The sequence below is a fragment of the Pipistrellus kuhlii genome, unplaced genomic scaffold (assembly GCF_014108245.1).
Source record: "Pipistrellus kuhlii isolate mPipKuh1 unplaced genomic scaffold, mPipKuh1.p scaffold_m20_p_4, whole genome shotgun sequence".
Taxonomy (NCBI): domain Eukaryota; kingdom Metazoa; phylum Chordata; class Mammalia; order Chiroptera; family Vespertilionidae; genus Pipistrellus; species Pipistrellus kuhlii.
The window spans coordinates 35,516,859-35,542,643 of record NW_023425540.1 but is presented as its reverse complement, the minus strand read 5'-3'; the positions used below and the strand labels follow the sequence as shown (position 1 = coordinate 35,542,643).

Here is a 25,785-nt window from a genome sequence, read left to right as displayed (position 1 = left end):
GGGGCCCAGCACAGTCGGAGTTTTATCTCCTTTCCGCTGGGGAACGCCCGCCAGGCACTCGGCCTCCCTCCTCTCAGGTCCGTCCTCTCCGCCCGCCTCGTGTCTCCATACCTTGGCTTTTCCAGCTCCTCCGCGCCTCCTTCTGGTTTTCTCCTTGCTTCTCGCTGTAGAATTTCCAGTCAGTCAACCTTCCTGTAGTTCTGGGCAATGTCCGTTTTATATTTTAGTTGTATTTTATTGAAATTGTTGTGTGCGGCTGCAGCTAGGTGTTCACCTGGGCGCAGCCATCTTGGATCTCGAGAAAAAGGACTTTTTTGAACAAAGAAGTTTGGAGAACACTGTATCCTAAAGTCATCTCAGATTTATAATATGCATACTATGAAAATTCTTATGGTAAAGAAACCTGTTTAACTTTGTCTAACCAAACATTTTTAAAACAATCATGAAAGCTTGCTGCAGACTCCCTCCTCTTACCTTCTCCAAAACACTATCTTATAAAACATTAGGCCACTCTATGGTTTATGCCATTCATTTAAATTCATACAGTATTTTTTTATACTTTATTTAATGTTTTATGTACTTATGATTTTCATCTGCAGGGTGTCCCAAAAAATGTATACAAGCTTTAACACTGATAGTTTAATTGATGTTTCTTTCTTTCTTAGAATTTATTTCCCAAATAGCAGATTTGGGAAATAAATTAGATTCAACAAACATTGCCTTTATAGTTATTCAAAGTGGTTATACATCTTGGGGGGACACCCTGTATATACTTTATTACATCTATGGCTTTGGATTTAATAGCAATAAAGATGTCAAATAGAAGGGAGACCTTGAATTGAGACTTTAAGAATGGATAGGATTTGGTTCTTGAATTCCTTCTAAATTCCTTTTATTTTTCAGAGAAAATTATAGTTTGCATTATTGCTAAATAAATATATCTTCCTAAGCTTTGTGTGTTGTATACAGAAGAAGATAAATGATGGCAGGTAGAAAAGGAGGAGAGCGAATAAAATAGCTTTCATTTTTCTTATTCAAGTCAAAATATTAGAGGGCTTACAATTTACAGTTCATTCTATCACACTGGTATGTCATTGGAAGGTGGATTTGACTTTCAGGAATAGTTAAAATTTATTGAAATCCATTCTGTTATTTAAGGTCAAGCAAATAAATGGTTTTTAGTGTTGAGAAGAAGTTCAGTTCCTTTAAAATATTGAGAGTGGTTTTCTTGAATGGCTTATAAAAAATTTGAAAGTCATACTTTTAAAATAGGAAGTCTAATAATATTTAGAGCATTAGAAATATTTGAGAATGGGTGTAATCTATTAAGATGATGTTTTTGAAAAGTAACACTCATTTAGAAATATAAGTTGTTGTTTTTTTGTTTAAAAAATTCACAACTCAGAACCATTTATTTATAAGCAGGGCTCATAATATTTATATAGAACTGTTCCCTTATTTCTCTTTGTTCCTCTAACCTCCTGTCTTTTGGCTTTTTTAGTTCACATTTAATATATTCATAAAGAGGTGGGAAATAAAAAGGTGAAACTATACCAATTTTATTCCTAATTGATAATTTTTATAAAATTCAATAGATTTTTGACCAAGTTTTTGACAACCATTAACTGCAGTGAAGTTTTGAGATAATCTGTTAACTATCCATGCCATCTCTGCTTCTTCTTTTAGCATGGTTAATTTAAACTTAGTTGAACAGATAATTTGCCATTTGTAGTTATGGTCCAGCCAATTTTACCCTTGGTTTTCTTTTGTATATTTAGCCATTTGTTCATTAGTGATTTGGTATAGGAAAATAGTAAAGATTATTTTTATTTATAGAAGGGGGGAAAATTTGTTAAAACTTTCTGGTGATAACTTACTGACCTGATAAATTGAAAAACTATGAAGTTTTTATTTTAAACACGTCTTTGTATATACTGTACTGATGGAATTTCTTTTTTGAATACACAGGAACTAAATGCAGACAGAGATTCTCCTGAAATTAGCCTTCTCTCAGGTATTGCTATTAAAGTATCTGATATGGTTGCTGTCGAGGAGAATTCATTAATAGAGTCACAGAATATCTTGGCAGCACCAAATGTATTTTTTGAGTCTGGAAAGGAAGTCACATTGACCATGACTTCTGAAGAAACCAAAGATGAAGAAAGCTCTGTTGAAACTTTTGTTTCTGCCTTAGAAAAGTTAATTACATCACCAGCAAACACTCAGGAGGAGACATTGTTAGAAACAATGAATGATATTGAAGCTGGAGAGTTGATGAGCCCATTGAGCAACTCTTTGGATTCCCTATCAATATCTTTGACATGTGACAGAGATTTACTAGAAAACACAAAGGATGATGCATTGCCAGCTGAGTTGATAGCAGCCATAAACACATTGTCAGAAGCCAACATGGGACCCATTTGTCACAGAAAAGAGGAAGGCAGCAGTCTCAGTACTGGAAATGAATGTTTAGGAATTGAGCCCAACATGTCTCAGACTGATGAAGATTGCACACACATAGCAGAGGTGAATTTTGAGTCTCTTTGTTCTACTCCATCATATGAACAAGACTCCAAGTTAGCCGAGCTGCAGGACAAGCATCCTTCAGTACAGCAAGTAAGTGCAAGTATGAGTCTATGATTTTGCTTTTTATAGTGCCTTTTATCAATTCTTATTGCCCATATACTTTATTTTAAAATCAAACCTTCTACACAAATATCAACACTCAGAAAAGACTTGTTGACTTTGAAGCATAGTGATCTATTTTTTTTATTTAAATATATTTTTAAGGATTTCAGAGAGGAAGGGAGAGAGAAATAGAAACATTGATGATAAGAGAGAATCATTGATTGGCTGCTGCCTACACGCCCCCTACTGGGGACCGAGCCCGCAACCCAGGCATGTGCCCTTGACCGGAATTGAACTGTGACCTCCTAATTCATAGGTTGACACTCAATCACTGAGCCACACCACCTAGGCCAGTGATCTTTTTAGAGGTTCCTAGGGTTGAGTTCTCAAGGGGTTAAAAGTTAAAATAGATCAGTTTCTCCCCAGAAGACCTGCGAAGACATATCTTTAGATTGCTTATATACAGGAAAGAAAGAATTTTTTACCAGAATTTTCCCTATTAAAAAGTCACTATGACTACTTGGGTGCGCAGTAGAGATAAGATACCCCACATTAATCTCTTAACAGGACATAGAATATATGTAATTGGGCTGCTAAGAGAGGGGAAAGTATGCCTGTCTTCAGGAGAACTTTGCATTCTGTGGCTGAAGATACTGCCAGGTGTCACAGTGCTTACTGTATCATGCCTGGAGACCCTGCAGTGGCCTACCACTTGCCAGGTCCCTTTTCCTTGTTGACAATTTCAAAAAACCATTATTGTTTTCCTGATTAAAATAGTAATATGTCCTCATTTTACAAAAACTAAGCATTACAGCAATACATAATAATATAGTCTCCCACAATTCTGCTTTCCAGAGGTAATCACTATTAACAGTTTAGTGTATCTCTGTCTCTAATTATTTCTATGCATAGTCTATATAATTTTATGTAAATGGGACTATAATACATATATTAATAATGTAAACATATAACTTGTTTTTTAAATTTAACAATAATCTTGGTTATCTTTCTGCCACAGCAAATGTAGCACACAACTTAAATATTTTTATTTGCTACATGTCATTCTACTGTATGGATTGTGTGTCTGTAATTTATTTGACCAATTCACTAATTATGGTTATTTAGATTATTGTTCTTTCTTTTATTTTGGCTGTTATCAAAATGCTCCTGTGAACATCCATGGGAAGATATAAATAACATGATACTAAGGTTATACTGCAACATACACACCTAGAATAAAATACTACATGTAATTCTGGTAAAAAAGAAAAATCTCAAAAGACATAATAGGACTAAAAATTATTCAGAAAAAGAGAAACTAACTACAGGAATATGGCATGAAAATTAAAACATTTGAGTATTCTAATATGAGGTAGTATGAATAATGTGTAGGAAATTACGATTGGTATTGATAGAGTAGACATGACCTTAGCAAGTCTTCAAGAAAAAACAGCTTTTTAAAAGTAGAAAGAAGAAATCTTTGAATAATTGCTTGAGTTTGCTAATTTTCTTTTTTTTTTTTATTGATTAAGGTATTACATATGTGTCCTTATCCCCCTATTCTCCCCCTTTCCCCCCCACCTCCAGTCATGCCCTCACCCCCCTGGTGTCTGTGTCCATTGGTTAGGCTTATATGCACGCATACAAGCCCTTTGGTTGATCTCTTCCCCTTACCCTCACTCTCCCCTACCTTCCCTCTGAGTTTTGAGGGTCTGATCGATGCTTCTCTCTCTCTGGATCTATTTTTGTTCATCAGTTGATGTTGTTTATTATATTTCACAAATGAGTGAGATCATGTGATATTTATCTTTCTCTGACTGGCTTATTTCACTTAGCATAATGCTCCTGAGTTTCATCTATGCCGTAGCCTGTTTGTGTGTAATGAGTTTTGACCCAGTGACATTAAATAATCATTGTTGATTATTGATTGTTTATTGAATATTACTATATTTAATAGGGGCCCAGTGCACAAATTCATGCACCTTGAAAGGAACTGTGAACCACGAGGCTGTGGTGGGCACAGGGGTGGGTCTCAGCCTGTCCTCTGCACCCCCCTTCCACAGCAGCCCCCCGGCCCCCTATCTGCCAGCAGCTCTGCTCCTGCCATGGCTACTCCCACATGTTGACAGTGCCAGCTTGCATCCACTAATGGTGTGAAGCTATTGGGGCCAGTGCCAGCAGCAAGTGCTAGTGGGACTGGTGCCGTCAGTGGGTGCAAGCAGCAGCTTCTGGCCCCGATTGCCCCTCAGGAGTGGGGGGTGGGAGTGGAGAAGCCCTGAGGGGCAATTGGGGCCATCAGCCGCCACTTGCACCCGCTGATGATGTCAAGTGATTGGGGCTGGCACCAGGTGCTGGCAGTGGATGCAAGCACTGAGGGGGACAGTGGCACACGCGAGCAAAGAATTTTCAGTAACCACCAGAGGCTCACCCCGATGACAGCGACCAGTGACCTTCCTTGGCTTGACACCCCCGCACCTGCCCACAATGTTTCATGCTCTGCTGCCTGCTGATGATGCCTACCATGTTCTGTGTGTGTCCCCTAGTGGTCAGCACACAGCACACGTCAGCACACAACACAGTTGTTCGGTTGTTCAGTTGTTCTGCCTTTCTGTCTATTTGCATATTAGGTTTTTATATATATATAGATAATTGTAATAAAAATACATATAAATATTACCAGTGAAAATTAATAATTTAATGTTAAAAGAAACCATGATTAAACACATCATTCAAAAATAAATAAAATTAGAAAAAAGATTGATTTAGAACAAAAAAAATTAAATACTCTTACACAGCTGTAATAAAAATATGGATCTTGTTACCTTGAGAAGCTTTGCAATCTGGTTATATAAATAATTCAGGAAAGCTTTACATGATATTTATAAAAAATATATTTCATCTATAATGGATTATTAAGGGGAAGTTAGAGTTATTCATAATATACTGTTAACCTTTTAAAATCAATATAATCTATACTTTTAATAGGTTAATGTGCAAATTGGTCAGGGCGCTGTTACATAACAACCGATCAGTAGGCAGGCGGGGTAGTGAGCTACAAGCAGCAGAGAGCTACAGGAGGGCAGGGCAGCTAGCTACTCATGCACAGATTCATGCACAGGGCCACTAGTGGTTATATATTACCTTATTTCACAAAATAACATTAACTACTGCTACCAAATAACAAAATCCCCAGGCTGAATAGAACATAGATCTAGCCTAGTATCATATCTCTACCTTTTGTGTGTATCTGTGTTACCAGTTTCCTGTGAAATTAAAGCACCCAGAGTGACCTCAGGTTTGCCACTAAATTTTAAGGATGAATATTGATAAAAATAATTTTACTTATATTCTGCTTAACTTAGGCTTTTAAATATGCATTGTCTTTTGTTATATTAACTAGAGGTCTGGTACATGAAATCCATGCACAGGTAGGGTCCAGCAATCAGGGTCTAACAGGGCTTTCCTTCCGGCTGCAGGCCAGGGCCTTCCTTCTCAGCTGCTGGCTGCCTTCTAACCCCAGCTGCCAGCTGCCAGCCAGGGCCTTCCTTCATTCTGCACCCCCTGGTGGTCAGTGCACATCATAGCGAGAGATTGAACTCCCAGTATCCTGACTAAACTCCTGAGGGGACACCTTGTGTATTAGCCTTTTATACTGTATATTACATACATTTTCATTTATGTTCACATATGTCTGGGTTTTTATACTTTCAACTTGTAAGAGGCATTTTCATGTATTCAAAGGACAAGATAAAACTTATTTCCCTGCTGGAACCGGTTTGGCTCAGTGGATATAGCGTCGGCCTGTGGACTGAAAGATCCCAGGTTCGATTCCAGTCAAGGGCATGTACCTTGGTTGCGGGCACATCTCCAGTAGAGGGTGTGCAGGAGGCAGCTGATAGATGTTTCTCTCTTATCAATGTTTCTAACTCTCTATCCCCCTCCCCTCCTCTCTGTAAAAAATCAATAAAATAAATGTTTAAAAAAAAACTTATTTCCCTTAGTTTTAATATTTTTGTATTGTTGTACTCATTTGAATATGTATTTATTTATATTTTATTACAGACTCTAGAAGATCCAAATCCATTTGGATTGCAGACATTGGTTGATCAAAATGTAATCTCTTGTGATCCACTAAATAATAAGAGAAACTCAAATCCATTGGAAAATAGCTCTGATCAGGACCCTCCATCTGGGTTAAGGAGATCATCCAGAATAAAAGTAGGCGAATATACAAAGCACAAAGATGACGTGTATAAGATACCAGAAAAGATTTTACCCACAATACTTGGCTGTGAGAGTCAAGCAAATAATTCTTTAACTGAGACTTTCAGGTATGCTATGAAATTATATTTTTCTACCAAGTATGCTATAGAGCTTGTAGATAAGTCTATGTTTGGAACATTGAGTCAGTGTATAGTTACCCCAAATAAAGAACTTTACTTTTTAGTATTGGTAAATAAGTATCTTGCAGTTGCCTTTTTTTTTTTTTTTAAGCTAGAAAATTCTTTTACTTTTTTATTTGTAAGACAAAGTAATGGAGACTTCAAATTATACTGCAATTAGTTTGAGACACTAATCAAAACAGCATGATATGGGCAGAAAAAAACACACAGATCAATGGAACAGAATTGGGAGCCCAGAAATAAATGTGAATAAATAATTTTTTACAAAGAAGCCAAAAACATACACTGAAGAAAATGAAGTTTCTTCAATAAACAGTGCTGGGAAAATTGGAAGCCACATATAACAAAATGAAACTATACTACTATTTGTCACTATATACAAGGACCTATTTATCTTATAACTAGAAATGTATATCTGTGGCCACCTTCTCCCATTTTACCCACTCCTCCTGCAACATCAATCTGTTCTCTGTATCTACGAGTTTGGGTTCTTTTTAGATTTCATATATAAGGAGATCATATGGTTTTTGTCTTTCTCTGTCTGACTTACTTTACTTAACATAATAACCACAAGGTCCATCCATGTCGTAAAAAATGACAGGTTTTGCCCTAGCTGGTTTGGCTCAGTGGATAGAGCATTGGTCTGCGGACTGAAGAGTCCCGGGTTTGATTCCAGTCAAGGGCACATGCCCGGTTTGTGGGAGACAACTGATCAATGATTGTCTCATCATTGATATCTCTCTCTCTCTCTTTCTCTCTCTCTCTCTCTCTCTCTCTCTCTCTCTCTCTCTCTCTCTCTCTCTCTCTTTCCTTTCTCTGAAATCAATTTTTTAAAAAAGGGCAGGTTTTTTTTTTCCCCTTTCTATGGCTGAATGATATTCTATTGAACATGTATACCACATTTTCTGTATCCATTCATTCAACAATATAGATTGCTTTTCCTGCCTTGGCTATTGTAAATAATACTATAATGAATGTGAAGGTGCAGATACCTTTTCAAGATAGCAATTTTGTTTCCTTTGGATAAATACCTGGAAGCAGAATTGCTGGATCATGTGGTAGTTTCATTTTTTAAAAATTATTTATTTATTTTACAAACTGTTCTGTTTTCCATAGTGGCTGCACCGATTTATATTCCCAACAACAGTGCACAACCATTCCCTTTTCTATCTGCTCACCAACACTTGCTATTTCTTGTCTTTTGATAATAGCTACTCCACCAGGTATAAGGTGCTACCTCATTGTGGTTTTGACTTGCATTTCCTTGATGGTTAGTAATATTGAATACCTTTTCATATAACTCATGTACATTCATTGTCCATTTGGATGTCTTTTTTTGTTGAAAAATGTCTTTTTCCTTTCCCATTTAAAAAATATTTTTAATTGATTTTTAGAGAAAGAGGAAGAGAGGGGGATAGAGAGATTGAAACATCAATGAGAAACATCATTGATCAGCTGCCTTCTACATGTCCCCTATTGGGGATTGAGCCCGCAACCTGGGCATGTGCCCTGACCAGGAATTGAACTGGTGTCCTCTTGGTTCCTTGGTCAATGCTCAACCACTGAGCCACACTGGCCAGACCCTCCACCATTTTAAAATAATATTTTATTGGCTATTGAGTTGTATGTTTATATATTTTGAATCTTAACCCCCCTATCATATATATGATTTGCAGATATTTTCTTCCATTCAGTAGGTTGCCTTTTCATTTTGTTGATAGTTTCTTTTGCTCTGCAGAAGGTTTATGTAGTTCCACTTGCTTGTTTTTGCTTTTGTTATATTTTCTTTTGTTGTTAATTAAAAAAAAAATTACCAAGACCAGTGTGAAAGTGCTTACCCCTATGTTTTTTCCTATGAGTTTTGTGGTTTTAGGTCATACTCTCAAATCTTCAATCCATTTTGAGCTAATTTTTGTCTGTGGTGTAGGATCATGACCCAGTTTTATTCTTTTGCATGTTACAGTCCAGTTTTCCCAATACCATTTATTGAAGAGACTATCTTTTCTCCATTGTACATTCTTGGCTCCTTTGTCATAAATTAATTGATGCATGTATAGGTTTATTCCTAGGCTTTCTATTTTGTTCCTCTGATCTGTGTGTCTTTTTTTATGACAATATTTTGCAGTTTTTGATCAGTGCCATACTACAATATATGGCAAGTTCTTTTTTTTTTTTTTTCAAAGAGCCTGCCTCTTTTTCCCTAGAAGGTGAATAGAGTGGATAGTCCCCTGTCAGCCTGGAGTGTGAGGGGCAAGAGACTCAGAATACACTTGCAGGTGACTTCCCCTAAAGGAGAGAAGCACACAGGTGCCTCAAAGAATAGGCTAGAAATGATAATGACTAGCATACCTGTCACAGCTTTATCCGCAGTTTTCGTAGGAGCCATCTTCTTATTTACAATTGCTGTGCTGCTTGACAACAGATCAGTAAAATACCCTTGAGTTTTAAAAATTTAGAATTTTTGATATGGCTCTCTGTGAATGGTTATAGAGAATATGAGAATAATTTTAAAAACACATTTATTTTTCAAGAATGCAGGGTCCTGCTTTAATGATTGAAGGTAAAAGGAAAAATATGAATTCATCCAGACTCAAGAGTAAAGAACAAATCAGGAAAAATGGAAAAATTACAAAACAGAAAGGTGAGGAATATTTTATTTCTTTAAATAGTAACTTACAGAAACAAAGAATTCTGGTACTAAAAAAGATTTAAAGTTTTTCTATCTCAACGTTTTCATTTTACTGATGAGGCAATTCAAGAAGGTAAGTTAAGGATTTTCCCCAACATTGTACAGCTCATCAGTAGCATAATTAGGACTTAATCCTGAACTTTTGGCTCATAGGCTGGTATTTTTTCTATACTTATTGGAGATAATAGTTGTAGAACCCTTTTAAAACTTAGATGTCTGACTTATTAATTACATGGAAGGGATATATTGGCTATAGAGGTTATCTCTGAAGAGTGAGCTGTCACAGCACCATAACAGACCCTAGCCAGAGTTCCAGAGCTGGGAAAAGAAGTCTCCATACTTCAGGCCGTAAGAACCAGCAGGGATTATGCCTCAATAACATGGAGGCTGCTGGAGTCCTAGGCAGTTTCTCTTAAAGGGCCCACTCATTAACTTATTTGGACTCATTCCCTTTGAGCTACCTCATTGGAATAGCAGCTTGAAAGGAACCAGGGATATACAGAGAGTAACTAAATTGTCTGGCATCAATGCAAGAGTTGGGGAGAAGCTCTCTCCTAGATAAAAGTGCTGGCAAAAGCCACTGTTCCTTTGCTGAGCCATCCCCCCAAGACAGCCTACAGGTGGTGACATATCTGAGTCTCCATCCACTAGGTTCACACTTTTCATCCCATCCTGGTGATTCCCTGAGCCTTACTCAACTGGGGGGCTCATTCAAACCATTTCCAGTGGCTTTTCCATACAACTCTCCTCTCTTGCCTCATTCTTCAGACTTTCCTAAAATCTCTCAAACAAGCATCAATTGCCTCAGTGCACCTCATTCATCTTGCTAAGTGGTACCAGGCCTGGCACTAACAGCAGCCTGCCTTGGCTCAGAGCTTGGCCTCTCCTGAGTACCTCCAAACTCCAAACAAGTATCAGCCATTTTTGGAAAGAACTTACTGCATAAGGCTGCTCTTCTCAAGGGTGCAGATCACTCTGTAGCTTATGCTGTATGGCCCCATGAAGGTACTGGTACCTCCCAGGAGGTCCCAGAGCCAGTGCACCCATTGGATAGCTTTAAACCATGGCAGATTACAATGCTACCACCTTCACACTCAAGAGGCAGACTCTGAGCACCGAAGCCCCACTGAAGCAAGTCCTGTTCTGTAGGGCCAACTCATGCACAGGAGCTCTTGTGCAGTCATAGCTGGTCCTCACAGCTGATTGGTCTAGGGATCAGTTCCTCCCAGTGATGCCAACAACAATCAAGGCTCAACTACAACATAGTGCACACAGCCCATACAGGGGTGCACCTAGAATGCCCAGCTCAGGTGACTGGGGAAATGAAACATTGGCCCCTCAGGACACCTAAAACAAGACCACTCTATTAAGACCGAGAGACATAGCAGTTTTACCTAATATATAGAAATAAACACAGAGAAGCAGCAAAATGTCCAAAGACACATGTTACAGTGAAAGAATGGGAGAAATCTCTAGAAAAAGAACTAAATTAAATGGAAGTAAGCAAACTACCAGATATGGAGTTTAAAACAATGGTTAAAGGGATGCTCAAGGAACTTAGGAAGAAATTCAGTAGCTTAGTGAAACTTAAAATACCATGACAAAGGACATAGAAATCATAGAAAAGAATCAGTCAGAAATGAAGGATACACTAACTGAAATGAAGAATCAGTAGTAAAATAGATGATGCCTAGAATCAAATCAGCAATTTGGAATATGAGGAAGCAAAAAATGCCCAATCAGAACAGTAAAAAGAAAAAAGGACCCAAAAATATGAAGATAGTGTAAGGAGCCTCAGCTACAACTTTAAGTGTACCAACATGCACATCATGGTGGTGCCAGAAGAGAGGGAGCAAGAAATTAAAAACTGCTCTGGCAAGTTTGGCTCAGTGGATAGAGCATCCACCTGCAGACCAAAGGGTCCCAGATTCCATTCTGGTCAAGGGCACATGCCTGGGTTGTGGGCTCGATCCCCACTAGGGGGCATACGGGAGGCAGCCAATCCATGATTCTCTTTCGTCAATGATGTTTCTATCTCTCTCCCTCTCTGAAATCAATTAAAAAAAAATTTAAAAATTTAAAATCTATTCTCAACAATAAAGGTTAAAAAAAGAAAATAATCTGTTAATTTTCTCATATATGCACCTTTCATGGGTTTCAATCAACATAAACTGCTCAGATGATTTATAACTTCAAATTAACATTTGTCTCTTTCACCTTATTTCATGTGGATATTATAGTTGGGCTAATGGATGAAATGCTCTTTCATAATATAGTGTACATCCATTCCATTGGCTGGATTTACTGTGTCATTTTATTCCTCCTGGTTTTCAAATAAGAATTATTTTTTTTTCTTTTGTTCCTTCTTTTTAGAAAAAATGAAAATGAATAAAATACCTCTTTCTCTCATTAACCGGAGAAACATTTTTGGAGAAAACTTACTGTATAAGGCTGCTCTTCTCAATGATTTTCATCTTGTTCATCTTTGTATTAAAAAAGGAGGAAATGTTAATCAACCAAGTTATGCTGGTAAGTTGGGTTACCACCCATAGTTATTTTGGAAGTGGTTTGTAGTTTTAGATTAGTTAGTCCTATGAATGTATGATAAAGTGAGCCTAAGTCATGTCTCAAACAGAAAGTTTCCAGGTAATTTTCCTGCACAGGTAGCTCTTTAACATCATCTCATAGGGAAGTGAGAAGTGTAAGGAGCAAGAGAAGAGTGTTATATTTCATCTTCAGTGATTATGCCTGCCTGGGACCTCCTGGGTAGGCTGTGTGCAGTGCTGACCTGGAATCAAATTAGCGACCTTTTGGTGCATGGGATGATGCTCAATCCACTGAACTACATGGGCTGCACTTTAATTTCTTGTAATGTGTTTGATTTTGGTGTCACAAAATCAGTTAAGTCGTATTCTCCCTTCTATTTTCTGAAAGAGATTGCATAAGATTGAGGTTTTTTCTTCCTTTAAATGTTTGACAGAACTTAAGAGTAAAACTTCTGGGACTGTAGTTTCCTTTGTGGGAAGATTCTAATAATAAATTTAAATTATTTATTAGGTGTGGGCTATTCAGATTTTTTAATTTCAGTTTTCATCTAAGTTACAGAATTTATTGGCATACAGTTATTTATAATATTCCCCTGTAATACTTGTAATATGTGAAGATCTTTAGGAATATTTTATCTTTCATTCATTATACTTTCATTTTATCTTTCATTTCTTTCCTTCTTCCTTCCCTTCTTCTTCCCTTCCTTCCTTTTACTCTTTTTCTTCCATTTTTCCTAAGCTAGAGGATAATCAACTTTATTAATTTTTTTTTCAAAGAACTAACTGCAGGTTTTTAAATTTTTCTCTATTCCCTGTTTTGTATTTTATTTTTACTTTTCTTTGGATTTCTACTTATTTTTTGTTTTCTTTGTTCTTTCTCTAGTCTCCTCCCCTTCCCCCCTCTTGTTTCTTAAGGTTGAAAATTATATATCCCTTTATCTCTGGTAATACACTTTGTCTTGAAGTCTACTTTGTATGTAATATAGACATTGTAGCCTTCTATGTTTCTTGTTTATTTGCAATGCCATTTTTTTATCCTTTTATTTTCAACCTATCTGTGTCTTTCTTTTTCTTTTTCTTGTTAATCCTCATCCAAGAACATTTTTCTATGGATTTTTAGAGAGAGAGAGAAACATAGATGTGAGAGACACACCCATTGGTTGCCTCCCACACGAGCTAATATGCCTTTTGTGTTGATATTTACTGCTGTGTTGCTAACAATTGTATGCTGTCTAAACAAAATACATTAAATATATATATATATTTATATATATATATATATATTTTTTTTAATGTATTTTGTTTAGACAGCATACAATTTTGCTATTTTACATTCTTTGCCTTTTAATTGGGATGATTAGTAAATTTTCATTTAATATAAGTAGTCAGATTTAGGATTATCACTTTGCTATTTGTCCCTTGTGAGCTTCATTTGTTTTTTTGTTTCCTTTTCTGCATTATTTTGTAGTGGATAGTATAGGGATTACAATATGCATATTTAATATACCACTGTCTTTTTAGAGTTAATATTGTAATACTTCATATAAAATGTATGAACATGGAATATACTTCCCTTATCCTGTTTTATAACTTTCACATCTTTATATATAAAAGGCTAATATGCTAAGTGTCCGACTGTCTGACTGTCCAACTGGTTGCTATGACATGAACTAACCACCAGGGGGGTAGATGCTCATTTCAGGAGCTACCATGATATACACTGGCCATTTACAAAGAAACGGCACCACAGATCTGGCACCCACAAAGCAACACTCAGCTTACCCAAAGTGGGACACAGGCCCCACTTCCATCCCAGAGCGACAGCCCATGAAATTGCAGCTGATGCTGCCAAGACCCTAAGGTGCAAAATGCAGTCAACAACCTAGCCCAGCTCGGAAATGGTGGCTATGGGCACTGGGTAATGACGTCACGTAGCAAGGCCTGGCTTCCTCTCCCTAGCAACTAGCCTCCTTGCAGTTTCTTCAGCCCAGGAACACAACTTACTTTATAGCCAGGTGGAAATATTTCACACTTTAACCAAATGTCTGTGAAGTGTTTTCCTGTGCCTTATCTCATTTGACCCTCACAGAAGTCCTGGATTAGGTAATAGGAGACTCGGTAGAATCCTGTTTTCTTTTCATTAGCCGGAAAATGGAGATTTAGAAAGCTTAGAAACCCTCGTTTATGGAGAAAGTTCTGAAAAGAGTGAAATACACTTTGAAAAAATTTTTATTTTTTTATTATTATTTTTTAAATTCTGACCTAAGGATATATTTTCCATTGATTTCTAGAGAGGAGGAGGGGAGGAAGAGGGAGAGGGAGAGGGAGAGAGAGAGAGGAGAAAGAGAGAAACACTGTGAGGGACACATAAATTGGTTCCTCCCGCATGCACCCCTATAGGAGCTTGGGAACCTGCAACCAAGGTATGAGGTATGTGCCCTTGACCGGGAATCCAACTTGAGACACTTGGATCTGTGGGCTGATGCTCTAACTGCTAAGCAACCAGCCAGAGCTGAAATACACTTTTAACATGCAAATTTTATATATATATTCTTACATCAATCATGGAATTTAATAAATCTCTATAACCTATACCATTGTCTCTGACTAACAAAGAAAAAGAACATTTGTCTGGATGAATGGTTTTCTTGGAATAGTTTGTGGGTTGTTAATTTAACTACCTTAAATAGTTTTTTGCAAATAAGGAGAAAAGAAATATATACTTTTAAACTGATTCTATGTTTCTATGTAGTTCTGCCAGTTGTGCTACTTTAATGGAAGTACCTTGAGCTAGAAATAAAGCTTTTCTTCCCTCTTTCTTTCTTTTTTTTTTTTTTTTTTTTTTTTTTTGTAGAGAACTAGCGTGCAGCCAGCATTTTTTTCCTGAGCTAATGAGACCCACCCTCCTTATAGCCTTTTTATTTGAAGAAGGCAGAAATAGTTTCAAATACTTTACTTCTTTTTATATTTTTCTGCAGCAGAGTTGGGGTAGAAATTTTATTTGTCCCTCAGATTAGTTGAACTCACCAAATAATACAGGTTGTTTTCATGTTGAGATTATCTTGTCTCATATATTATAAATATGTTTTAAAGAAACAGCTTAGAATTTGAGTTTTTATTTTAAGGCTAAGCACAGAACATTATTAAGATGTATTAAGATGCCAAATATAAACAAGTACCATTTCCTTTTTGTATAATAGGTTGGACAGCACTTCATGAAGCTAGTGCAAGGGGATTTTATGAGACAGCCAGTGAACTAGTAAAAGGTGGAGCAGATGTAAATGTCAAAGGAAAGTACCAAGTCACTCCCCTACATGATGCTGTGATGAGTGGACATTATAAGGTACTGTGATGCTTTCGTTTGTGGAGCAGATGCTACATTCTGCAAATCTTAAAAAGCTCTGGCATCAAGAAATAGGAAAATGGGAATTATTTTAGGTTATTCTGCTAATCAATATTCAAAATTATTCTAAAATTTTAACTGTATATGGGTTTATTGTCCCTAATATAGTAGGTGACATTTTACATGTAACTTAAATTTTTTTTTTTTTTACTGATTTCAGAGATGAAGGGAGAAGGGATATAGAAACATCAATAATGACCCCATACTAGGGATCCAGCCTAAAACCCAGGCGTGTGGAATTGGAACTTTGACCTCCTGGTTCATAGGTTGAAGCTCAACCACTAAGCCATGCCAGCTGGATACTTTTAGACTCTTTTTGTATGGTGCTTTACAAGCTTCAAGAGAATATTTCCTTCTATGAAATGTTACACAATGATTTCCAGTCCTGTTAGGAGGCATATAGTTTTATTGAGTCTAGTATCAGTTTCAGAGTTGCCATAAGAAATGAGAACCTTTCAGATTTAATGATCAGGCAGTACACACCAGCATAAGTGTACCTTGGTTAAATATCAAAATACTGTAATTCCATATGAGTTGATTAATATAGCAACTGTAATAATGGATAATAAAGATTATGAATTCCAGCACACATAGTTTATTTTAGAAATCGAATATGCTGTGAGCTTTCTTTACTTTTTTTTTTTGTTGTTGTTGTTGTTCAGGCACTGTATTACAGGGCTGAGGCACATTCTGATATTATCTTGTTATTTTTTCAGTATTGAAGTTCCCCCTGGGTTCAAAACTCCTAGGATAGAAAGAGGGCTAGCAACTGGGCTCAGGAAGATCTGTTCTGTATACTTTCAGAAGAAATGCCTAACATTGAGCTGTGGAAGGCTGGGGGAGCTATGATCATACATAGATAGGCTTATTCCTTCCCAGTGGGAAATAGTGCTTCATGTAGTTTTGCTTTTTTGGATAATGTGTCACCTGCTAGTAAGTGATCATTTCTGGACATTGTACAGAGGCTGGGAGGAAAGAATTCTGCCTGGGACCTAATTTAATGGCCAGGTAGATAGGTAATGGTATGCACCCTCTCTCTGCCCTTTACCCCTTCTTCACAGCTGACCTCCAGGAGTGAAATCTTAATGTCAAAGAACTTCTTTCTTCTCCTCTTGCCAGGGCTGACATTTTCTGGTGAGGAGTATTTTCTCCTTTTGGGCAATGTGAGCACTTTCCTTTCTCAGTTCTTCCTTTGCTCTACCTGGTGACGAGTCTTCAGTTAATTTCCACCTCACAAGCTAGAATTAGCTGTCTCCCTCTAGCCTTTGCAGACATGTAACCTTCTCTTGTTCCCTCCGTGAAGTAGAAAGGACCAAAGACACAGGATCATTACTTACCACTCTCCCTTTTGCCAACTCCTGTGTTCCATGACTCATGTGTTCCTCGCATCATGGCATACCCTAATTGATGGCCAGATAAAAGAGAATGACATGGAATACAAATCTAGAGAAGGATCATGAGAATTAAAAGCTAAAACCTAGTAGGGTGGGGTGAAGTCGCAGTCTGTCTTCTTTTTACCCTCCCCTTTAGTTTATAGCCAACAAATTACTTCACCCATGAAATATAAAACTCTAACTCAGTGCTGGACTGACTTAAGAACCAAAGCCTTGAGAATCAAAGTGAGTCAGGAAATTGTGTTGGAGGGTAAAGTAGAAATTGTGAGAGCATCAGGCTTACCTCAGGGAATCTCATAGGTGAGGCAGAGATGATCAGAAAAAAATGGCACAGACCTTGGGTATTGGATTGCTCACTTATTTTATTTTATTTTATTTTTTATTATTATTTTTAAAAATATATTGTTTTTTTACAGAGAGGAAGAGAGAGAAAGAGAGTTAGAAACATTAATAAGCGAGAGACATCGATCAGCTGCCTCTTGCACACCTCCTACTGGGGATGTGCCCACAACCAAGGTACATGCCTTTGACTGGAATTGAATCCGGGACCTTTCAGTCCGCAGGCAGGCGCTCTATCCACTGAGCCAAACCAGTCTCGGTTGCTCATTTATTTTAGATGTGACAGGACTACAGATGTCAGATAGGGGAGCCCTGGGAACCTGATTCTAGACCCAGAAGTTGGAGAGGGTGAGCTTCTTAAACATTCCAGAGTTGAAGAAACTTGAATATACACTGAGTGGCCAGATTATTATGATCTCTGAACGCATAATAATCTGGCCACTCAGTGTATATCCTATTTAATAAAAGGCTAATACGCAAATTGTCCCCTTGACCAGGAGTTCGACCAGCAGGCAGGTTGGCCAACTATCCATGTTCCCTCCCCTTGGCCAGGCTGGCCAGACCCCACCCATGCATGAAATCATGCACTGGGCTTATACAAAAAAAAAAAAAAAAAAAAATATATATATATATATATATATATATATATATATATATATATATACACACACACACACACACACACAGTATATATATATAAAATCACCAAGTGGCCAAATTATTATGTGTTCAGAGATCATAATAATCTGGTCACTCAGTGTATTGTCCTACAGGCATTGACTATATATTGGAAAGATACTAAAGATAGAAGATACTAAAAGATAATATTTTTAAAAAGTGAAAAAGCCATTAAAAACACATATTGTATGATTTAAAAAAATCCATAATAGACCAACTGTATAGATACAGAAAGAAGATTAGGAATGGTAGACGGTGGGGAAAAGTGAGCTGACAGATCATGGTTAAAATGTTCTTTTAAGGGAAATGAAAATGTTCCAAAAGAAGGTTATGGTTATATTTACACAACCTTCTTAACATATAATACTAAAAATATTGATTGTATTTTTTTACATGAATTGAGTGTCGTGTGAATTCTATATCAATAAAACTTAAAAATATATTTTTTAAATGAGGAAAAAGTAAAATTTGAGAATTACAGATCAGCTCAGTGTGGTTCCTTAGAAAAATCTGGAACAAATCATTTAACAGATGGTAGGAGACATTTAGACAAGAAGATAATGGTCTTTGAAAATCTTTAGGTATCACTAAGAACAAGTTATATCAGACAAATCTTGATTCCTCTTTCATTAGGCTTACTTTGTTAGTTGGTAAAAGAAATGGCAAGGTGAGTGGATGTAAGCTGTCATGATTTTAACAAAGCTTTTATATCATGAAGTGTCCTAAAGTATATGAGTGTATGAGATTGGTTGACAGTGGCATTTGGACTCACATATATTGAAAAGATCTTCCTTAGACATGGTGATTATTCCATGTGTGTCTGGAGTGAGCTCTCTTACAAAGTTTGATGATCTATTCTATTGCATTTTAAAGAGTCAAACCACTTCTTACACTCTATGGAGCAGAGACAGAATCACTATAAATCGCACAAAGACATTAATAACTTTCTGGTAAAACTGCACTAATAGTCTTCTCTATCAATCATTTAAAAAATCAAGCATGTACTACAGTTTGGCATTTGAAATAGTTCTGTCTATTATAAAGATGCTTGGATTGAGAAATACCTTTGAACATTTGAACATTTGAAAAAAAAACTTAAAATGTGTTTTTTATTTTAAATCATTTAGAATACCTCAGTTATCAAACAACTTTATTAAATATTCACAGAATGTACTCTTATTCTGGCTAATCAACTTGAAAACTGTTCCATCTGGGGGGAAAAATCACACCAAGGCTTATAGAAGACAATGGTTTTAATAAATTTCTATTTATCTGCTATTATGTATTTTTAGTTGTTTGATAACTGAGATAATCTAAATGATTTAAAGTAAAAGATCAATTATATTAAAAATTTTAATGGGCAAGATATTATAGGTAAGCTCAAACTTTGTATTGTTGGAAGAAATATTTGATGTTGCTTAGAGTTGTATACTAGCAGACATTTACAATGTTCCTTATGTCCCGTGTTCCCTCATTTGAACAATCTTCCACTAGGTGGCAGAGTTACTTCTTTGCAATGGAGCTGATCCATTATTTAGAAGTGCCAATGGAAGATGTGCTTTGGATGACGTCCAAGGTATACGTATGAGGCATCTTCTTGAGAGATACATTCCTAAACATCAAAACCAGCTTATTTCAGGTAAGATTACACTGCTTTGTTATATCTGTTCATCGTGTCAGTAGAGAATTACAGAAATTGAATTTAAAATTATAAAAATTAGACCCAGAGCAGCTGGTTGTGGAATGAACCAGAGCAACAGAGGCCAGGCCTGGAACAGCTCGCTCCTCGCCTGCCCCTGCCCCACGGCTGCCTCTCAGACATGGCTGGAAACTTTTGCGGGAACTTGAGGGTCTGCTGAATCAAGTGAGGAAGCTTAGATCTGGATGTGTTGAGTTAGTATAGCGCTGGGGTGTTGATCTGTGAGTGCCTTGGGTGGGGCCTGGATGAGGTGGTTGACCTATTTGGAAATGTCTTTTGTGTGAAGTGTATCATTGGGCATGTGGAGGTATTATTGATATGAGAAAATGCTAAGTAACTGATTTACTATCTGAAAAGGGATTTACTATCGGAGAAAGGGAGGGAGGAAGAGACTGAACATAAACTGTGCACCTATGGATGAGGACAATAGGGGATGGGGAGGAGGTGGAGGGTGTGGTGGGAACCTGGTGGAGGGGGGAAGAAATGAGGAACCTTTGTAATAATATGAACAATAAAGATTGATTTAAAAAAAAAAAAAATAAAAAAATAAAATTATAAAAATTAAATTTATTCTCCTTTTACATTTTGAGAAAATCCACCCAATGGTATCCTTGCTCCATTCTTTTTAAATATATATATATATATATTTAAACATATCCTCACCCAAGGGTATGTTTTTCATTGATTCTAGAGAGAAAGAGGAAGGGAGAGAGAGAAAAAAACATCGTTGTGAGAGATACATGGATTGGTTGCCTTCTGGTATACTCCCTGACCTGGGATCGAACCTGCAACCTGGATATGTGCCCTGACTGAGAATTGAACCCACGATCCTTTGGTGCACAGAATGATGCTCCAGCCAGCTGAGCCATACCACCCAAGGCCTTGCTTCATTCCTTTAAGAAAGCACACTAACTTTTTGCAAATGCACATAAAAGAAGGACTCTAAAAGAACAAAGATAGATAATATCAAATGTACTTTTCCTAAGATTGTACATTACAGACAGTTAAGAAAATTTCTATAAAAATCTGATACTCTCCATAATCCTTTGGCTGAATAGCACGATGTGATATAAATTATATTTGGCTGTATCTCTATCAATAAATATACCCAAAATTGTTTATTTCCATTCCCTAAGAATCTTCTTGTATGGCTATACTTTTGCCCTCTCATCCATTACATTTTTTTAAAATATATATTTTATTGACTTTTTACAGAGAGGAAAGGAGAGGAATAGAGAGTTAGAAAGAAAGCACCGAAGAAAGAGAAACATCTATCAGCTGCCTCCTGCACACCCCCTACTGTGGATGTGCCCACAGTCAAGGTACATCCCTTGACCAGAATTGAATTTGGGACCCTTGAGTATGCAGGCCAATGTTCTCTCCACTAAGCCAAACCAGTTAGGGCTCATCCATTACACTTTTAAATTGAACTATAAAAAAAATAATAATTCTGCAGTTGTCAATAACAAGATTATATTTTATATGGCATATTCTTTTTCCCCCTTAAGATATTCTGAATTTATTAGATTACTAAATACATACTTCTTTTTTAAATTTCTTTAAAAAAAATCTTTATTGTTGAAAGTATTACATAGACCTTCCTTTCCCCCCCATCCCCAATAACCTCTTCCAGCCCTTTCACATCCTCCCCTCTTTCCCTAGGCCCTCACCATCCATTGTCTGTGTTCACTGGTTATACATATATGCATACAAGTTCATTGGCTATTCTCTTCCCACCCACTCTCCCCTGTCTTCCCTCTGAGGTTCAACAGTATATGGCATATTCTTTTTTTTTTTTTTTTTTTACTAATCTTTATTGTTCAGATTATTACAGTTGTTCCTCTTTTTCACCCTCATAGCTCCCCTCCACCCAGTTCCCACATCCCCTCTTACCTTATTTGCCCTCCTTCACTGTCCTCATCGATAGGTGTATGATTTTTGTCCAGTCTTTTCCCGAACCCCCGACACCCTTCCTCCCCCCCCCCGAGAATTGTCAGTCCACTCCCTGTCTATGCCCCTTATTCTATTATATTCACCAGTTTATTCTATTCATCAGACTTTTTATTCACCTGATTTTTAGATTCACTTTTTGATAGTTATGTATTTGTTATCACTTTGTTGTTCATAGTTTTTGTCTTGACCTTTTTCTTCTTCCTCTTGTTCTTAAAAAATACCCTTCAGAATTTCATATAATACTGGTTTGGCGGTGATGAATTCCTTTAGCTTTTTCTTGTCTGTGAAGCTCTTTATCTGACCTTCAATTCTAAATGATAGCTCTGTTGAGTAGAGTAATCTTGGTTGTAGGTTCTTGCTATTTATCACTTTGAATATTTCTTGCCACTCCCTTCTGGCCTGTATAGTTTTTGTTGAGGAATCAGCTGACAGTTGTATGGGTACTCCCTTGTAGGTAATTAACTGTTTTTCTCTTGCTGCTTTTAATATTCTCTCTTTGTCTTTTGTCCTTGGCATTTTAATTATGATGTGTCTTGGTGTAGTCCTCTTTGGATTCCTTTTGTTTTGGGCTCTCTGTGCTTCTTGGACTTGCAAGTCTATTTCTTTCACCAGGAAGAGGAAGTTTTCAGTCATTATTTCTTCAAATAGGTTTTCAATATCTTGCTCTCTCTCTTCTCCTGGCACCCCCGTAATTCGGATATTGGTACACTTGAAGTTGTCCCAGAGGCTCCTTACACTATCTTCATATTTTTGGATTCTTTTTTCTTTTTGCTTTTCCAGTTGGGTGTTTTTTGCTTCTTTGTATTTCAAATCTTTGACTTGATTCTTGGGATCCTCTAGTCTCCTGTTGAATCTCTGTATATTATTCTTTATTTCAGTCATTGTATGCTTAATTTCTGATTAGTCCTTTTTCATATCCTCGAGGTTCTCACTAACTTTATTGGCGGTTTCTAGAAGATTCTTGAATAACCTTATAACCATGGTTTTGAACTCTGTATCCAGTAGTTTGCTTTCCTCCATTTCTGTCATTTCCTCCATTTCTTTGTCTCCGCATTTTGGCTGCTTCTTTGTGTTAATAGTGTGGCTTTGTGTGCTAAGTGTCCTATAGGGCCCAGTGGCTCAGCCTCCCTAGTTACCTGAGATGGACACTCATGGTGCACCCCTTTGTGGGCTGTATGTACACTCTTGTTGTAGTTAAGCCTTGATTGTTATTGGTATCCCTGGGAGGAATTGAGCTCCAGGCAATTGGCTGTGAGAATCAGTTGTCTATGATGGAAGAATTTCTGTGCTGGAGACACCCTTATGGGGCAAGATTTGCTTCATTGGGGCTTTGGCACTCACTGAGTCTGCCCCCTGATTGTGTCTCTTATGGATCTGAAAAGTTGTAGTCTTGATGATCTCTCTCTGACCACTGGGTACATTGGCTCTTAGATCTCCAAGAAGAGAAGCCACTCAGCAGGAGCTACAGAGAGATTTGCAGATTCCTTCTCTTTGTTTAAGGTTTAGAGATGCCCAGATGAGGCCCAGCTGTGAAGCAATGCAAGCTGCTGTCAAGCTTTGCATCTTTTTTTGGAAACTCTGGTGTTCTTTGACCCACCTGCAATATGTTAGGTTTCAGATTGCAAAGGGCCAGGCCATTCAATATGCAAAAGCCTCTGTGCACAAATTGGGTGGGGTGGGGTCTCAGGGAATCACCAGGGTGAAGCAAACAGCAATGGCTGACCATCAGCCCTGCCTGGAAGAGGTCCTGTGTCTCTGTCCTGTGCCACTGGGCAGGAACAATGGTCGCTGCAAGACCTCTGAGAGAAAGCCGTCCTCAAGTTCCGCCCGAGGCCAGACCAGTTTCTCCCTGTATGAGTTTGGGTCCCCAGAGTCCCTCCTGGAACTGGAGTTCAGTGCAGTCGTGAGCTTGTGTCTCCCACTCGATTGAAAAAGACAACAGCGTACTCAGTTGCCAGCCTTTCTGTGCGCACCTCCGTATCTCTGCACTTCACTTCTGCACCTCCGCCCCTCCTACAAGTCTCAGTGTGCTTTTCTCTTTCCTTCTAGTTGTAGAATTTCCACTCTGCCAGCCTTCCCATGGTTCTGGATGATACTGTTTTGTCTTTTAGTTGTAGTTTTGAAGTGGTTGTATGAGGCAGCAAGTTCAGGTATTTACCTATGCCATCATCTTGGTTTCTCCAGATTTTTTTTTTTATATGGCATATTCTTGATGTTCTTTTTAATACGTATTTCCCAGGAGCCACCTAATAGGCATAATTTCTAAAAGAATCTGAAAACAAGAAGGGGCTTTAATTTTCTCTCTCTTTTAAGACTCTCTATGTGAAAATAAATGAAAAAAAACAGTGGATTTTCCTGCTCTGGTTGTCAGCTGGTGCCTTTAGTTATTTGCCAAATGAGCTTTTCCATAGGGCTTCTGCTGACCTAAATGCTGGCTCAGAGAAGGATTGTACTCCAGGAGAGAATGCACCCAAGACAAAAGCCACAAGCTTTTTACAACCTAATCTTAGGATTGACATAGAATCATTTCTGCTATATTTACTTGTTAGAAGTTAGTCTCTTAAATCTGGCCCACACTCAGGGGGAACAAAATTAAGCTCCACTTCTTGAATGGAGGAGTATCAAAAATTTTATGAACACGTTTTTAGAACCACCACATTTCAATCCCTCTTACCCTACTATACTAGTATTTATCTTTTTTTCCCCTAGCACTTAACACCATCTTACACAATGGGCAATTGCTTATTTTTATTTTTTGTCTTCTCCCATTAGAATATAAGCTCCATGAAGGAAAGGATGTTTGTTTTGTCTAGTAATGAATACTAGAGCACCATATACATAGTAGGCATTCAGTAAATTTTTGTTGAATAAGTAGAATCAGTCCTTTGGAAAAACAACAACAAAACAAAACAAATACTTTCCATTCAAGAGATAATATGTATATAATTTTCCCAAGAGCTAATTGTTGAATGTCACTAAGGACTAAGACCTGGATCAAAGCACCCTGTTTTTATAGTAAAGAAAAATAGAAAATGCCAAACTTAATAGAAAATGTTTGCATAATTTTGCTTAATCTACCTGGTGTTCTCATAGAAAGGGATTTATATGTTTTAGGAGTCCTGAGTCTGGCCACTGGAGGCTGTTTTCTTTGATTTTTCTCTTTTTGTTTACAGCTCAAAAGGATAGCACTGACCCATTAGATGTAGAGGATGCACACCAGCCCAAGGTATATCTCTGTTTAGCAAAAAACCATTTTTTTAAAAAAATGCATCATCAAAGAGGAAAGGAAGGTTACTGAAGCATGTATCAGGAACAGTGACTTCAACTTTGCTTTTAAGATACTTTGGAATAATTATATGAGAATCAGAGGGTTCTGAGCTGTTGATTTGGGAAGCAGTAAATGTAGCATATCCGGGCACACTAATGTATTGGTAGACATTTCCTTTTACCTCCTCTTCATGGAGCCATTAGGGTTATCAACCATGTCAAATTTCCTCTGGCCTAAACAAAGTACAAGAGTCAAAGGCATCAATCCATCCCCTTCGAACTTTACATGGTGGGCAGTTACTCTTCACCTGGTGCTTGGGTTGTGATGAGCGACAGGAAGCAGGAAGCATTGTTCCTGTTTTAATCTTAGCAGCCCACAATAATCTTTCCAGGCAGACCAATTTGGGATCATATATGTCTTCTTGTTTTTCAAATCTTTCTTCTGCTGGCCTACCTACAGTCTGTCACAAATACCAGAGGAAGAAATTCTTTTAATTCTAGCTCTATCTGTATAATAATTGGGAAAGAAGAGTGTTTCTAAAGCATTCTTGGTAAGTTTCCTTTATAAGGAAACTTTTATCTGATTTATTTCCAGGGCCTATAAATATTAACTAGATTAAAATTTAAAAAATATATTTAATAAGATTGGTAGTGCTAATATATTGGCAAAAAATTGAAATGTACAGCAGAGAATAAAGATTAGTACACATACTGTGTCTATTATATTTGCCTTTCTTCTATTAGTCTACTTTTTCAGAAGAATCAGGTTGTATATATCTCAGCAGG

At 37.3% G+C, this 25,785-nt stretch overlaps 1 protein-coding gene across 1 annotated transcript in view; it reads left to right on the top strand.

Moving 5' to 3' along the window:
* ANKRD31 (ankyrin repeat domain 31) overlaps nt 1-25,785 on the top strand; it is an 82,171-nt gene that overhangs the window by 20,037 nt on the left and 36,349 nt on the right. Inside the window, exons 7-13 of the mRNA XM_036410581.2 lie at nt 1,969-2,616; nt 6,691-6,959; nt 9,563-9,672; nt 12,094-12,249; nt 15,467-15,609; nt 19,575-19,719; nt 24,906-24,958. Coding sequence (XP_036266474.1) covers nt 1,969-2,616; nt 6,691-6,959; nt 9,563-9,672; nt 12,094-12,249; nt 15,467-15,609; nt 19,575-19,719; nt 24,906-24,958 — 1,524 coding nt within the window. The remainder of the gene's footprint in view (nt 1-1,968; nt 2,617-6,690; nt 6,960-9,562; nt 9,673-12,093; nt 12,250-15,466; nt 15,610-19,574; nt 19,720-24,905; nt 24,959-25,785) is intronic.